Here is a 15,869-nt window from a genome sequence, read left to right on the forward strand (position 1 = left end):
ACAAATATATGCAAAGATGTCAGCCTCATCAATAATCAAGGAAATACAAATTAAAATTGTACATTGAAAATTATGTATTTCTATCTTGTTTAAATTTTATATGAAAAGCATTTATTCCTTTGCTAAGTAGAAAAAAATTAAAGCACTGAAACCTTTCTTATAGAAAATATAAATAAAATAAATCATTGGTTCCCAGGCATTTTGGAAACATTCTTGTCATAGATTCAAAACTAATATTAAGAAAACATTTAATAGAAAATGTTATTTTAAAATATTATATTTTAGATTTCATACTTTTAAATATGCATTAAAATTGATTGGAATGCCACTTAAATATTCTTATAGGATGCTAGCGAGCAAAAAACAGAACTCGAAAGGCTAAAGCACAAAATAGCAGAAGAAGTTGTTAAAATTGAAGAAAGAAAAAATAAAATTGATGATGAATTGAAAGAAGTACAAGTAAGTCAAAAAACATTCTAAGATCCATTTACATTTTTGCTCACTGGTTACATGTAGGAATTTAAACATTATTTGTAGCTCAAGTTGTTTTCTCATAGTATTATAAAATGTGGTTTTCAACCAAACTTTACTTGTAAAAGAGAATAAGAAGGAAAGCCTGCCAGGAAAAGTAAGTAAATTAATGGATGGTAATTAAAAATCATCTTTGTTTTTCATAAACCGCATGGTTTTGATTGCAGAGGGAAAAAATGTGTTAGATAAATTAAGATTTACTGTTACGCTCTTTTCTAGTTGATTAAATTAGTTAGCTAGTCTTAAGATATAAAGAGCCTCTTAGAAATAACAAATTGTCTCAAAACAAATAGAATTTTCCAAATGAGATTATTGCAGTTGTGGTGGCAAGAACTCTTACTATCTCACCTTGAATATTTTTTATACTTTGTTTATGCCTTGTATGATTTAAAGCATTTTGGTATTTTAAGAGAGAGGACATTAGTAACTATAGTCATTTTGCATAAAATGACAATAAAAGATAATTTATAAAGAGTTAATGATTTTAAGAAATATACAATTTGAAAATAAAAATAGCCTTTTTCTCTTTTAGCCTTTAGTAAATGAAGCTAAACTAGCAGTTGGAAATATTAAGCCAGAATCACTTTCAGAAATTCGCTCTCTACGCATGCCACCCGATATAATTAGAGACATTCTTGAAGGAGTTTTAAGGTTGATGGGTATCTTTGATACATCTTGGGTGAGCATGAAAAGGTAAAATTTTCCATTTTCAGCAATGAGTGACACATTCTTTCTCAGCTTTAAATGTTTCTTATATTGTTTTTCAAAGTGCATTTCATCTAAATACATGGGTATACATTTTGCCTTGAAATTTAAAGGTATTCTAGGTAATCATATATCAAGATCTATATATTCCTTTCTCTATAAGTGATTGTTAAAAGTGTCAAGAGGATAAAAAGGAATACCTTAGAATCTTTAAATAGGGGAGGGACGGTGGGGGGTGATAGCAAGGGGAGAGATGCCAGATGTGGGTGATGGGGAGGAAGGCAGCAAATCACACTGTGTGTGCCTATGCAACAATCTTGCATGTTCTTCACATGTACCCTAAAACCTAAAATGCAATAAAATAAATAAATGGGAAAAAAGAATTTCTCAATAAATATAATATTTGTAAAGAGGACTGATTTCATACGTAGTAGAGAGGACTGATTTCACTGTGATTTACTGATGAAGAAAATATAGTCCCTATCCTTAAGAGTCTTATACTTTTAGGAGCTAGCGAGGAGGGAAAGAGACAGAGACAGAAACAGAAAGAGGGAGACCCTTAAATAATAAACAGGATTGGCAAACTAGAAGAGAATAAGATATTAAAATATGAAACCATGCCACTTCAGGTTTCATATTATAATAGTAGTGTTATGGTTTGTGCTAATACTAAGTTTCTTGTTAGTATTTGGGTTGATAGTAAAGAGTTTCTTTTATATTTGGAGATGGAGGAGGAGATGGGTTGAGAGAGCACTTTAAGTTTCCTTAAAAGGGGTGAGAAAATTTTCTTGCATAGCCTACAACATATGAGTACCTAATAGTTTACAAATATGGTTTTGAGTAGAACAAGATTGTGATTCTTTCATATCACTTCTTGTTCTAGTTTATTCACAAAACAGTAGAAAGACTGTCATCTCTTTCCAGAGTTTTTGTTGTCTAAAAAAAGTTGATAATACATCTCGGCATGCCTGTAATCCCAGTACTTAGGGAGGCCAAGGCACTTTAGGCCAGGAATTTGAGAACAGTCTGGGCAACATAGTGAAACCCCATCTCTACCAAAAACACAAAAAAATTAGCTGGGTGTAGTGGCAGATGCCTATGGTCCCAGCTACATGGAAGGCTAAGGTGGGAGGATTGCTTGTACCAAGGAGGCGGAGGTTGCAGTGAGCTGAGACTGTACCACGACACTCCAGCCTGGGTGACAGAGCGAGACTCTGTCTCAAAACAAACTAACAAAAATAAAGATAATACATGAGAAGCTTAAAGGTTTTAGTACCGTATTTTCTGTTAACTAATGGCTAAAATTATTGCATGCAGCATTTTGTTAAATTGCTTTTTTTCAGAAACAGCAAATTTTATTTAGCCTCATTTAAGGAAATATGCTTTAATTTTAGTTTCCTTGCAAAAAGAGGTGTAAGAGAAGACATAGCCACCTTTGATGCCCGAAATATTTCAAAGGAAATAAGAGAGAGTGTTGAAGAACTTCTTTTTAAAAATAAAGGATCTTTTGATCCAAAGGTAATTTTTAAGTCATACCATAAATTTGCTTTTCCATACCATATAATATTCTGCTTTTTAAATGTGATGCTTTGTCATTGCCAATTGTTTAGATCACTTGAAAATAAAAAATAAGCTTATAGGTATTACATTTGGGAAGCATTAACCAGCAGAATCAGGTAAATTAGAATCTAGGCCGCAAGGGGGATGTATTATGTTGAGTGGTTTTAATAGCTTTGTATTTGCTGTTAATGTTCTGAACTTACTTTTTTTTTTTTTTTTTTTTTTTAACTTTCAACTATCCTGGTGGGCTTTTGTTTTTTCTTGTGTACTTGTCAGATAACAACAGATATCTGTGTTAGGATAGTGGTATCTAATTTCAGTGAACAATTTAGAGTTCTTGTTTCTGGTATTTTTTTTAGATCCCTTATTCAAAATGTTATGTGCATCTTCTTTGACACCAATTACAATGGTTCTAAAGCTACTGTTATCTAATAAAGATAAATCACATGTATAGAAGAAGAACTGATGCTTAAACATTGTTGTTGATGACACATATATTCATTAGAAATGTGACTAATGAGTGATTATGTTGATTAAACATCTTTATTTTAAAGAGTCTATGTGGTTCTAAAAATTTATTTTTAAGTGAAAATAGAGTTCATATATATTTCCCTTAATCTAAATAGCAGTTCACTGTATTTTTATTTTAGCTATAAGCCAAAAACTTCTTTGAGTCAAGCTAATAAATAAATGCCAAAATAAAGTATGTTAGAATTAACTTTGCTTTGATTTGAAATTAAGTAAAGATGTTGGATCACTTCTCATGGATTTTTCAGAATGCTAAGCGTGCCAGTACTGCAGCTGCACCTTTGGCTGCCTGGGTGAAAGCCAATGTCCAGTATTCCCATGTCTTGGAACGAATTCAACCTTTGGAAACTGAACAGGCAGGATTAGAATCGTAAGTGAAATCTAAAATATAAACAATTCTTTATTTTCATCAGTTTGACGAGGTTTTAATATATTATTATTTTTTATTTTTTCTCTATTTGTAAAATGGCAGTTGACAATACTAAAACATATAAAATGAGTCAATTAAATACAAATTTAAAAGCAGATCAAAAAAAGAAGGCTATTAGAGATAGCAGAACCAACTCACTTTTTCGTTACCATTATTATTTTAAGGCTAGGTAGGTAAAAGTTCCTTTAGAAAGAACCAAAGTTTCATAAAGTAATATTGTTAAAGTACAAAATGAAAGCTTTGGAAATTTAAGGCTTTTATATTTGTTTTTACCTTCTAAGTTCTAGGAAATGTTTAGCATGTATTTTCCAAAACAGTGTATGGGGAAGTAGGAGGAAGATTTAACCACTTACTATTGGAGCTACGGATCTAATTTGCTGTCGTTACCAAGTCAGAAATATATTTAATCTCTTTTGTTCTAACTGCAGACCGAAAGGTTTATATTCTTTAAATTTTGTGTTTTTTTTAATTTAAATAGGTTTTTGGGGAGCAGGTGGTGCTTGGTTACATGGTTGAGGTCTTTAGTAGTGATTTCTGAGATTATGGTGCAGCCATCATCTGAGCAGTGTTACACTACACCCAATGTGTAGTCTTTTATCTCTTGCCACCCCCCACTCTTTCCCCTGAGTCTCCCAAGTCCAATGTCTCATTCTTATGCTTTTGCGCCCTCATAGCTTAGCCTACATGAGTGAGAATGATGTTTGGTTTTCCATTCCTGAGTTACTTTACTTAGACATATTAGTCTTCAATTCCATCTAGATTGCTGTGAATGCCATTATTTTGTTCCCATTTGTGGCTGAGTAGCATTCTGTGGTATATATGTATACCACATTCTCTTTATCCACTCATTGATTTATGGGCATTGGGCTGGTTCTGTATTTTTGCCATTGCAAACTGTGCTGCTACAAACATGGGTGTGCAAGTATCTTTTCCATATAATGCCTTATTTTCCTCTGGGTAGATATCTAGTAGTGGAATTGCTGGATCAAACAGTAGATCTACTTTCAGTTCTTTAAGGAATCTCCACACTGTTTTCCATAGTTATTATACTAGTTTATAGTCCTACAAACAGTGTAAAAGTGTTCCCTTTTTACCGCATTCCTGCCAACATCTATTATTTTTTGATTTTTTGATTATGGTCATTCTTGCAAGAGTGAGGTGGTACTGCATTGTGGTTTTAGTTTGCATTCCCTGATAATGATGTTGAGCATTTTTCCATATGCTTGTTAGCCATTTGTATATCTTCTTTTGAGAATTGTCTATTCATATCCTTAGCCCACTTTTTGATGGGATTGTTTGTTTTTTTCTTGCTGATTTGTTTGAGTTTGCTGTAGGTTCTGGATATTAGTTCTTTGTCAGTTGTACAGGTTGTGAGGATTTTCTTCCACTCTGTGGGTTGTCTGTTAACTCTGCTGATTATTTCTTTTGCTGTGCAGAAGGATTTTAGTTTAATTAAGTCCCATCTGTTTATCTTTGTATTTGTTGCATTTGCTTTTGGGTTCTTGATCATGAAGGTTCTTGCCTAAGCCAATATTTAGAAGGGTATTTCTGATGTTATCTTCTAGAATTGTTATGGTTTCAGGTCTTAGATTTAAGTCTATTATCCCTCTTGAGTTAATTTTTGTATTGGGTGAGAGACAAGGATCCAGTTTCAATCTTCTACATATGGCTTGCCAATTACCTGCTGAAAAGAAGAGAAGCCCCAAGATAACAGCCTTAAGAGCAGGCCTAAAGCTAAGAAAAAAATAAATAGAACACATAGATCAGTAATCTACAGATTACCTATTGTATTCTTTTATTATGAATTCCTCTCTTTCTCTTTCTTACTTTAGTACCTCAGGTTTCTAGAACACATCTTCCACAGTAGAAAGAGTATATGGGCTGGGTCATATTTTGAAATTTGGATGTCTAAAAGTATCTATAATATGTCATTGTATGTGATCAATAATTGGGTTGTGTTTAAAATACTAGACAAGAAATAGTTTTAGCTCACAATTTTGAAGGCTTTATTCTATTGAAATAATTCTCAGAATTTGGTTCCTAGACCTGCAGCATCAGCATCACTTTGGAAATTGTTAGAAGTACAGATTTTTGAACTCTACCTGAACTAACTGATTCTGATTCAGATACACTGTTGGGGAGAGGATGGTAAGGCCTTCCAGTCTCTGTTTTGATAGGTAATTTTGGTGTGCACTGAAGTTTGAGAACCCCTGCTGTACTCTCTGCTAGAGTTCAATGTTGCTTTTAAAAAGTCTAATGTTATTTTGATTCCCAGTGTTTTGTATGTTACCTCATATTGTTAGAAAGTTAGGAAGCTTTCTTGGCCTGTCTGATCCTTAGCTGCTAGTTGTGAATTGTGCGTTTTAGAAGTCTGGCTGGAAGCCCTGAGTGTGTGACCTGGGCTCCTTGGCTGCTGAGCATCACTGTAAGGTGATCAGATGTAGATTGGCCATTTTATGGCAACCCCTTAATATTTTGCAGGTATTTTGAGAAGCTAGGATGTCAGTCATTTTACCTAAAAGAATCTTTATATCTTTTGTCTAGGATGAGTGCATAGAGGTTGATGGAGATGAGTAGGGGCATAAGCTAGACTTGCAGCATTCTGAGTTATGTTACAGGTAGTCAGCTGTCAATAGAGAATGGATTCTGAGGTCAAATTCTTTGTAATATCAACTATTAAAGAATCCTCTCTATTTAACTTTATTGTTACTTTCGGAAGTATCTGTTTAGATTTTCTGCACATTTTAGGATTCTACTTTTTTCAGCTCCTCTTTGTATAGTCATTTTAGCTTTTGGCTTTTTGCATTCTGGTGTTAGCTATTACTTTTTAAAATTTTATTGAACTTTGCAGGTGCAGGAGACTGAGGTGGGAAGATTGTTTGAGCCTAGGAGTTTGAGGCTGCAGTCAGCTCTGATTGCACCACTGTACTCTAGCCTGGGTGACAGAGTGAAACTCTGTCTCTTAAAATAAGAAAATTATTTTTGAAATCTCTCCTATTTCATACTTTTCTCTTTTGATCAGTGTGCAGGTGTATCTTTCTTATTTTCTTGGCTTCATTTTAGTAGGGTTTTAGAAGGGATAGAAGATAAATATTTACCATTTTTATCCAGAAATCTACATGTATGAGTGTTTTAAAATATAGATTCCTAGAAGTGGTATAGTTGGGTCAGAGGGTACACTTTTAATTTTAGCATTGCTTTTCAAATTAAATTCTAAGTAAAGGTGTTATAGAGTTACTGACAGTTTTCATTGTCATATATTTACTGTAAGATTACATTTTAAGGTGTTGCTGCTGCTTTACAGTTGATATCTAAAAGAGAATGACTTTTATAATATTGAGTAATATTTTAGGAATCTGAAAAAAACCGAAGACAGAAAAAGAAAACTGGAGGAGCTTCTAAATTCTGTTGGTCAAAAGGTATCAGAACTCAAAGAAAAGTAAGTTATATTTTGAAGTGTATTTTGGATAATGCTGAGAGTGATTACATTTGACATATTGATTTCTTTCTTATTTTGACTTTTAAGATTTTAGACTCCCTTATGTCAGATGATACTATGGGATCTATTAGTCTGTAACCTTTTTAAGGGTACATTATTATGTTAAAAAATTCTGTCCTCTTAACTTTTTTCTCCTTTGTGTTAAAAAAAATTTCTTCATGCAAGTATTAAACTCAAGTTAAGGATCATTTTTTAATATTATTAGTCTTAAAGCCTTTCATGTATCCTATTTAGTACATGATAGAAAATATTGGTATGGGAATTATAAGTGTTAGAACATTTTCTTTTAAAAATTTTGAAGATTGAAAAGCTGAATAATATCTGATTTAATACAACATATGTTGAAGTGCTGTGTCATGCCTCCTTTTTTAATGGAAGAAAAACTAATTATTGTACTGAGAAATTAATCAGATAAAAACTTTGAATTTTTTCTCTATGTTCAGGAAACAATTCTCTCTCCTGTCTCTCTCCCTTACTCTCTTTTTTTCTGTCTCTCTAATATATGCTTATAGAGAAATACTTACAGAAAAAAAGCAAACCAAAAAGAAAACCCCAAACTGATAAACCCACTGTTTTCAATATTCCCTAACAAGTATTATGTTAGAAATATAGGAAAGAAATCACATCATTTTTTTCCAGTTATTATTAGAGAAGTATAAGGAAAATAAGTATAATGTATTATTTTCACTGTCATATGCTCACAATCAGCACTTAATATTCATCTAATTATTAAATATTTATTGAGTATTTAGCATATTATAGCAATGTTTTGACTTCATTTATTAGTCACTTGATGTGTTAGGTATTGTACTGGGTAATTTATATATTTTTTTAATCCTTAAAACAATAATGAGAAGTAAATATATTTCTATTTTGCAGATTAGGAAGGTTAAAATTATCTAGTCTTTTTTGTATAAGGTTGAGCTGCTAGTAAAATACTAAGCCATGTTAGATACTAGATTTGTCTAATTCCATAAAGTTTCTACTCTTAACCATTGCAGCATACTACCATTATTTTGGAAGGATTATTATAAGACCTTTTGAAATTAACTTTTAATTTTAAATAAAACAGAATGATATTTTTCATTATAGAGTCATTCTCAAGAATGAATTAATGTTGGTAACCATGCTGTTACTTATTATGATCCTTAATTAAGGTTTAATTGACTCTAGACCATGAATAACAGTTTTGCTTTCTTATATATCAACAAAGAATAAGGGAATTGAAAAATAAGCATGATCTATAAATTTTTGAATTCTAATTTTACAAAATTAAAGAGATGATTTTCATTTCTAATACAGCTTATACAGAGTTATGAGAGTTGATTTAATGCAACAAATATTTATTGCAAAACCTTGTTCATGGTAGAGTATGCACTGTTGTGTTGAATAAAGATGAGCTTTCCATTTCCAGGTTTTAGAACAGTGCTGTTTAATGGAACTTCATGAGATTATGGAAATTTTCTGTGATCTGTGTTATCCAATATGGTATCCAATAGTGATACGTGGCTACTGAGCACTTGGCAGTGTTTGTAATATGACTGATGAATTGAATTTAAAATTTTATTTATCTTTAATTAATTTAAATTTATATAGGTACAAAGTGGCTAGTGGCTATTTGTTCATATTGGACAAGTTGGTTCTAGAGTCTTATGTCTAGGGAAGGAAAGAAGAAGGCACTTAGAGAGACAATGAAATGTACTGTAAAGTACATGCAACTTAATGCCAGCCACATCTGTATATGAATTTTAGATCCTCTTCTGATTATTGATGAGAGCCTGGGCAATAATTTCTTTGGGTTTAACTTTACATATGTATAACATAAGATTTATAATGTTTAACTTGAACTGTTCTGGAGAATTAAATGCTACTTTTTTTACTCTTGATACCACCCTGAGCATATTATAAGCACTTACATACTTGTTTAATAACTAAATAATCATGTCAAATATTACTATTATATTTAATAAAATTGCATACATTTTTCAAGGACAATAAAAAGAAAATTATAAAGATCAATGAATATAGGGAGAGGTTATATATAATGTACTGAAATGAATTTTGAAATTTTATTTGTATTTTCAGTGGTAAATATTAGAGGAGGTTGGGCTGTAGGGTGAGGAAGTGTGTGATTGGAAGATACTCTAGGCAAATGAAACATTCTGAAGAACACTGGAGATAAAGTATAGGATATTTACTGATCATGTAAAATTCTTCTGATATTGACATATATTAATGGTTTTGCTGATCAGTAATATAATTAAATAAAACTAGAAAGACAGATTGGATGTTTAGGACAGTCCTTGAATGCTGTATTGTCAAATTTGTATATAATATAGTAGAGCATGGAGGCCCTGTCAAGTGTTTTTCAAGTTTTTTTTTTTTTTTGAGACAGAGTTTCGCTCTTGTTGCCGAGGCTGGAGTGCAATGGTGGGATCTCCGCTCACCATAACCTCCATCTCCAGGATTCAAGCGATTTTTCTGGCTCAGCCTCCCTAGTAGCTGGGATTATAGGCATGTGCCACCATGCCCGGCTAATTTTTTTGTATTTTTATTAGAGACAGTTTCTCCATTTTGGTCAGGCTGGTCTCGAACTCCTGACCTCAGGTGATCTGCCCACCTTGGCTTCCCAAACCTGTCAAGTTTTTTGAGGTAGAGAATGCTACACTTTGTGTGTGTGTGTGTGTGTGTGTGTGTGTGTGTGTGTGTGTGTTTATTTACATATATATATATGTGTTGGTCTATTTGTCTCAATGATATTTCGTATGGAAACATTAATAGTATTAATTAAATTATGGCATAAACATTTATTAGCTGTGGATAATTTCATTAAATCTCTCTCAAATCCTTTTTGCTTTTAATTAAATTTTAATGTTTACATAGATTTCAGAGCAGGACTTCAGAAGCTGCCAAACTTGAGGCTGAAGTAAGCAAAGCACAAGAAACAATCAAAGCTGCAGAAGTCTTAATTAATCAGCTTGATAGAGAACATAAGAGATGGAATACACAGGTTTGTTTGAGAAAGGGGTCATGAAGAGTCTTTCTTTAAAACACAGGAAATCTATAATATAATGTATGTTAGGGAAAAGGAGAGAAAGATCCATTAATTTGCACCTGGCTCAGGATAAGTAATCTAGTTATAAATGGCCATTATGTGAATTAATCTTTAAACAAACTGTCTTTATATGAATAGATTTTAGGCAAAGCAGCCTATTTTCCTTTCAGTTTCCCGTGTTATTGAGACATGGGCAGCCTGAAAATGAGTAGATGGAAAACTTAGTATTCCCTAGAATTTTTTTAAAAAATTTCCTTCCTCAGGACAGTAATTTTGTGATTTGACACTGTTGGCTATTTATTTTTTCTTGGAATATTTTATTATTTTGACTTTGTTAGTGTTGTCTCTTGTTTTTTATTGGTTTATTTCTGAAATCAGTTAACCTCCCTTCCCTTTCCTGACCCTCCTCATCTGCTCACCAAGTAATGTTGATTGTCCTTGCTATTCTCTTCCACAGCAGCTTTTTCCGCAACTACCTTGGGGGTTATCTCATCCCATTATAATATTACCTGCACTGTAATAATGACCAGCTACATTTCCAGACTACTGAGTTTTAAATGTTTATTTCCAACTAAACATTAGACATTTGCATTTAATTGTCTCTCAGGAACTCAAACCCAATATGTCTAAATTATTTTCTTTTTCTCATTCCAAGTCTCCTTTATTTTCTATTTCACTGGAGGCATCTTTCTTCAGGCATCAATACTAAAAACGTATGGGTTGTCTTAGACTCTTCCCTGTTTACTTGTCATATTCATTTGCAAAATTGTTTATATTTGCCAAAATTGTTTATATTTGCCCTCTATCTTTAATGCCAATTTCTTTTCTTTTCTCATCTGAATTTTTTTTATGTCTTCCTCCTATCTGACCCTTTATTAGTTCACCCTTCATTTGTCAGCTGAATTATTAAAATCCAATCTGATTACATTACTCATTGCTTGCTTAAACCCTTTCAATGGCTTATGTCACAGTTTAAAATAGAAACTCCTGCTGGGTGCAATGGCTCTTGCCTGTAAATCCCAGCACTTTGGGAGGCCGAAGTGGGCGGATCACCTGAAGTTAGGTGTTCAAGACCAGCCTGACCAACATGAAGAAACCCCGTCTCTACTAAAAATACAAAATTGGCCAAGTGTGGTGGCGCATGCCTGTAATCCCAGTTACTCGGGAGACTGAGGCAGGAGAATCACTTCAACCTGGGAGATGGAGGTTGCAGTCAGCGGAGATTGTGCCATTGCACTCCAGCCTGGGCAACAAGAGTGAAACTCTGTCTCAAAAAAAACAAAGAAAAACAAAAAAACAAACTCCTTTGCATGTCATGGAAAACCTTTCACAATTTGCCTTAAATTAACTCTCTCTTCTTTCCTTACTACTCTTTCTGCTGAATCTTGTGCTTTTACAGTACACTTTTTGCTAATGGATCTTCATGCTGTACCTTTGTTTTGTCCCTTTGTTCATACTCTATGTCTTAATCTTCATTTACAAAGTGATGCAAACTCACAACATTTAACTGTGGTTGGGATGAAAGTTCTGCCTTCTTTAAAATCAGTAAGAACTTTCAATGACTAAATATGTTTGTTTCTACAAATATATTAAGATTTCATACTTTTTTTTTTTTTTTGAGATGGAACCTCGCTCCATTGGCCAGGCTGGAGTGCAGTGGCATGATCTCTGCTCACTGCAACCTCCACCTCTTTGGTTCAAACAACTCTTCTCTCACAGCCTCCCAAGTAGCTGTAACTACAGGTGCCTGCCACTATGCCAAGCTAATTTTTTGTATTTTTAGTAGAGACAGGGTTTCACCTTGTTGGTCAGGCTGGTCTCAAACTCCTGACCTCAGGCGATCCACCCACCTCAGCCTCCCAAAGTGCGAGATTACAGGCGTGAGCCACCTTACCCGGCCAGGATTTCATACTTTAAAAAAATATCACAGCAGAGTCTGAGATCTTTTTGATATTTTTATGTTTTGACTGTTATATTCAAAACAAGGAGTTACTACTTAAGCCAGTATGTGATTCCCCGCCCCCACCATATCTTTAATGTTAGAACATACTCATATTATCTCCCTCTTTCTTCTCTCTGTTTTTTCCAGGTTGTAGAGATAACAGAGGAATTAGCTACTCTTCCTAAAAGAGCTCAACTTGCTGCTGCATTTATTACATATCTTTCTGCTGCTCCTGAGTGTCTGAGAAAAACCTGTTTGGAAGAATGGACCAAGTCAGCTGGTCTTGAGAGTTTGTATTTAGTTATTCCTGAATTTAAAGTTTCAGTATACTAAAAATGGACCTTTTGTTCTCTGTTACTTTACCTTTTTTAAATGGGCACAATTTTTTATAGGTCTCAAAGATACCCTAGCTAATTTAGATTTGACGAATTCCACAAATGTTCTTGAAATTGCTTTATGATGATGATTTTTCTATTCTTAAATCACTGTAAAAAACTGAGATGACTGAATTATTTTTGATACCACATGGATGCAATTAAATATTATATTACTTTTATTTTTATAATAATGTTGTTTCATAGGCTGAAATAACATAAATAAATACTTATTTTAAAAATTTTATTCATTATTTATTAAAAAATAAAATTTAAAATTCCTCATGATTTTACTGGTATTTTACAAAATTATTTTAGTTTGTGAAACATTTACTCAAAGAAATAGGACTTCACTGAAGTTACATTCCTTTGCAATTTTTGTTTTTGTTTTTGACTTTTTTCTCCTTGGGATTGGGTGTTAAATGTGGAAGAATGGGTTTCAAGTTTAAGGACTGATGTATGACTTTTGTTTTGGAATATATAGCTTTATTTCCTTCCATTCATCAAGCATAAGATTGCTGTAGTGATTATCAATATCTTCAACTTTTCAGAATTTGATCTGAGGCGATTTCTTTGTACTGAAAGTGAACAGTTAATTTGGAAAAGTGAAGGCCTACCATCAGATGACCTTTCCATAGAAAATGCTCTTGTAATATTACAGGTAGTTAATTTATGTTAAATTTTTGTTAGAAATGTTTTATTTTCAAGCTTGCTATAGAAATTGTGTTCTTCATATTCTTAGATTTTCACAGTTACCCTTTTCTTAGTTACATTAAAATAAAAATATTTTGCTAATGAAAACTCATTAATGATTCAGCTAGTGAATGTAAAACTTCCAGTATAATTTATTTTTTACCTTAATATAAAAGTATAAACTAAAGTGGCATTCTTTTCATGGTAAAATATTGTAAATTGTATTTTCTATTAATAGTAATAGAAATATTGTAGTGATATCCAATTCATTGGTTATATAGTTTCTTCGTGAGTATGGACTAGAATATATGACTTCATAAATTTTATATTTTTATTTTATTTTGCCAAACAAAATTATAAAAATTGAAGATAAGTTGTGGCTTATTAGAGATAATCATACACATATTTTGGAAAATTTTTCTGTCACATAATGCACATTTTCCAGAAGCTACTTAAAATGAAAAATAGCATAACCTTATTGTCAGTGAATGTGAAAACCAAATTCAAAGCCATGTACACAAATAACCACTTTGTATAAAGTTTGATTTTTTCCCATTAACTTGATTTACTTTTCTGACATGGCACTTGGAAGATACTTTTTACTTCTTGATAATGTGATTTTTGTGTTCTTTCTGTCAATAATTTATATTTCATAATAAATATTAGTATTCCTTTTCCTCTCTGCAATCCTTCTCTCTGCCTACACACTATTTCCTTATTCTTATTCTGTAACTCCATAGTGTCAAAGAAAGCGTGAACATTAAAAGTGCTCCTCGTATGTAGTATAAAATGTATTATAAGATTCATATCATGGGTCCTGTTCCTTCCTTGATAATTTGTTCTGTTTTATTAGACCTATTAATCAGCTGACTATACTGCAGCCCACTATATTGGTAACTTACCAGTAGAGAAGTTGCTGACCACTAGTTGAATAGTTTTGCCTTCTTTTAACTTTATTTAGCCTGTTTTTAAATTTACTTTAAAAAAATTTTTCATTATTATTTTCACAGTGGAATCACAAATATAACACTCTAAATACTTATATAAATAAACATATTACATTATAACAAACTATGTGCTTTTTATTATATTTGTTATTCCCGCCCCAAGGTTTCATAGCCACTTCTTCTTCATGCTTCAATAATCCAAGAAAGCAATTGATTGCAAATTAAAAGAAAAAGTTTAAGAATTCTTTTGTATTCCATAAAAAACAAGGGGAGGGTGCTAAGTCTAGACAAAATATGTTTATCAGAATAATTTTTTTACTGATATTAATTGAAAATGCTTAATTTTATATTTTGAATTGTTTTTCATGATACATATGGGAAAATTGCTTTTGAAATTAATAAGCTTAGATTTTACTTTGTATTTAATGTTGGTAAGTTCCTTTTAGATAATTGCCTGCATTTATATGACAAAACAAAAATCAGTGGAAACATTTTTTAGGGTAATTTTTTTGTTGAAATGAATTTGCCATTATGGTCAACACTCCATCTCAGTTGTAAGGTATACTAGATTTAAAATTAGTTTTAGTTTAAGGGTGTGATTGGATAGCACATAATCTGTAACATCAACTCATTAACATCACCATGTATGTAAAATTAAATCTCTAAATATATATTAGTTGGGCTACTGGGAAAAGATGGTTAGACATGATAAGTAAAATGCATTTGTGATTCAGAGGGATAATACATCTCCTCATTAACTGGGCTAAAGTTGGCCGGGCATGGTGGCTCATGCCTGTAATCCCAGGACTTTGGGAGGCTGAGGTGGGCAGATCACCTGAGGTCAGAAGTTTGAGACAATCCTGGCCAACATGGTGAAACCTTCTCTCTACTAAAAATATAAAAATTAGCTGGACATTGTGGCATGTCTAAAAGGTTGGGGCAAGTTCCTGAATTAAAATAACTTTTACCAAGAGAGCTCTATCTCCGTCTTAAGAGATGGATTTATTCTCAGGTTCTCTTTACCCTTTGTTAACCTTGACCATTGGTGACTCCATTTTTATCATTATTAGAATTTATATTTCCAGACTAAAGATATGTCATTCACTCCCTCTGCACCAAAGATAATATGCCACTCTCCCAAATGGATTCTAATTGGTTGGCTTAGATCATCTGTTCTTATTGATAACCCATCAGAAATACATTTAGTGGGATATGCAGGGTAGGCAAGGTAGCTCTTCACTATAAAACTCTTTTTTCTTTCTCTCTCACTCCCTATAACCTGCTTCTCTTATTTTCTACCAACAGAGATATCACAGTTTTTCTCAGTAATGTAAGCTACAACCCTGCACATCATTCTTAATATGCCTCTTTAATTTTTCATTCAGTAATTATTCAACTAATCTTGTCAAATTTATTTCTCAAACAGAATTTATCCTGTTTTAATCACATCCACTGCTAGTGGCTTCATTTGTGCCTTCATCATTTTGTATCTGGATAAATACATCTTTATACCAGCTGGTTACTTGTCTCCAGTACCACTCCTTTACTGTGATTGGAGTGATTTTTCTAAAACATTAATCTGATCATAATATTGCCTCAATTAAT

The 15,869-nt window shown here is 32.6% G+C and overlaps 1 protein-coding gene across 6 annotated transcripts in view; it reads left to right on the forward strand.

Annotated features, from left to right (window-relative positions):
* Positions 1-15,869, forward strand: part of DYNC2H1 (dynein cytoplasmic 2 heavy chain 1) — a 390,963-nt gene that overhangs the window by 110,663 nt on the left and 264,431 nt on the right. For all 6 annotated transcript variants that reach the window (XM_017544781.2, XM_017544786.2, XM_017544784.2 and 3 more), the window contains exons 56-63: positions 346-459; positions 1,064-1,224; positions 2,631-2,754; positions 3,573-3,694; positions 7,107-7,193; positions 10,137-10,263; positions 12,398-12,539; positions 13,176-13,285. In XM_017544781.2, the coding sequence (XP_017400270.1) occupies positions 346-459; positions 1,064-1,224; positions 2,631-2,754; positions 3,573-3,694; positions 7,107-7,193; positions 10,137-10,263; positions 12,398-12,539; positions 13,176-13,285 (987 nt within the window). The remainder of the gene's footprint in view (positions 1-345; positions 460-1,063; positions 1,225-2,630; positions 2,755-3,572; positions 3,695-7,106; positions 7,194-10,136; positions 10,264-12,397; positions 12,540-13,175; positions 13,286-15,869) is intronic.

This window comes from Cebus imitator, unplaced genomic scaffold (genome assembly GCF_001604975.1).
Source record: "Cebus imitator isolate Cc_AM_T3 unplaced genomic scaffold, Cebus_imitator-1.0 Scaffold171, whole genome shotgun sequence".
NCBI lineage: Eukaryota > Metazoa > Chordata > Mammalia > Primates > Cebidae > Cebus > Cebus imitator.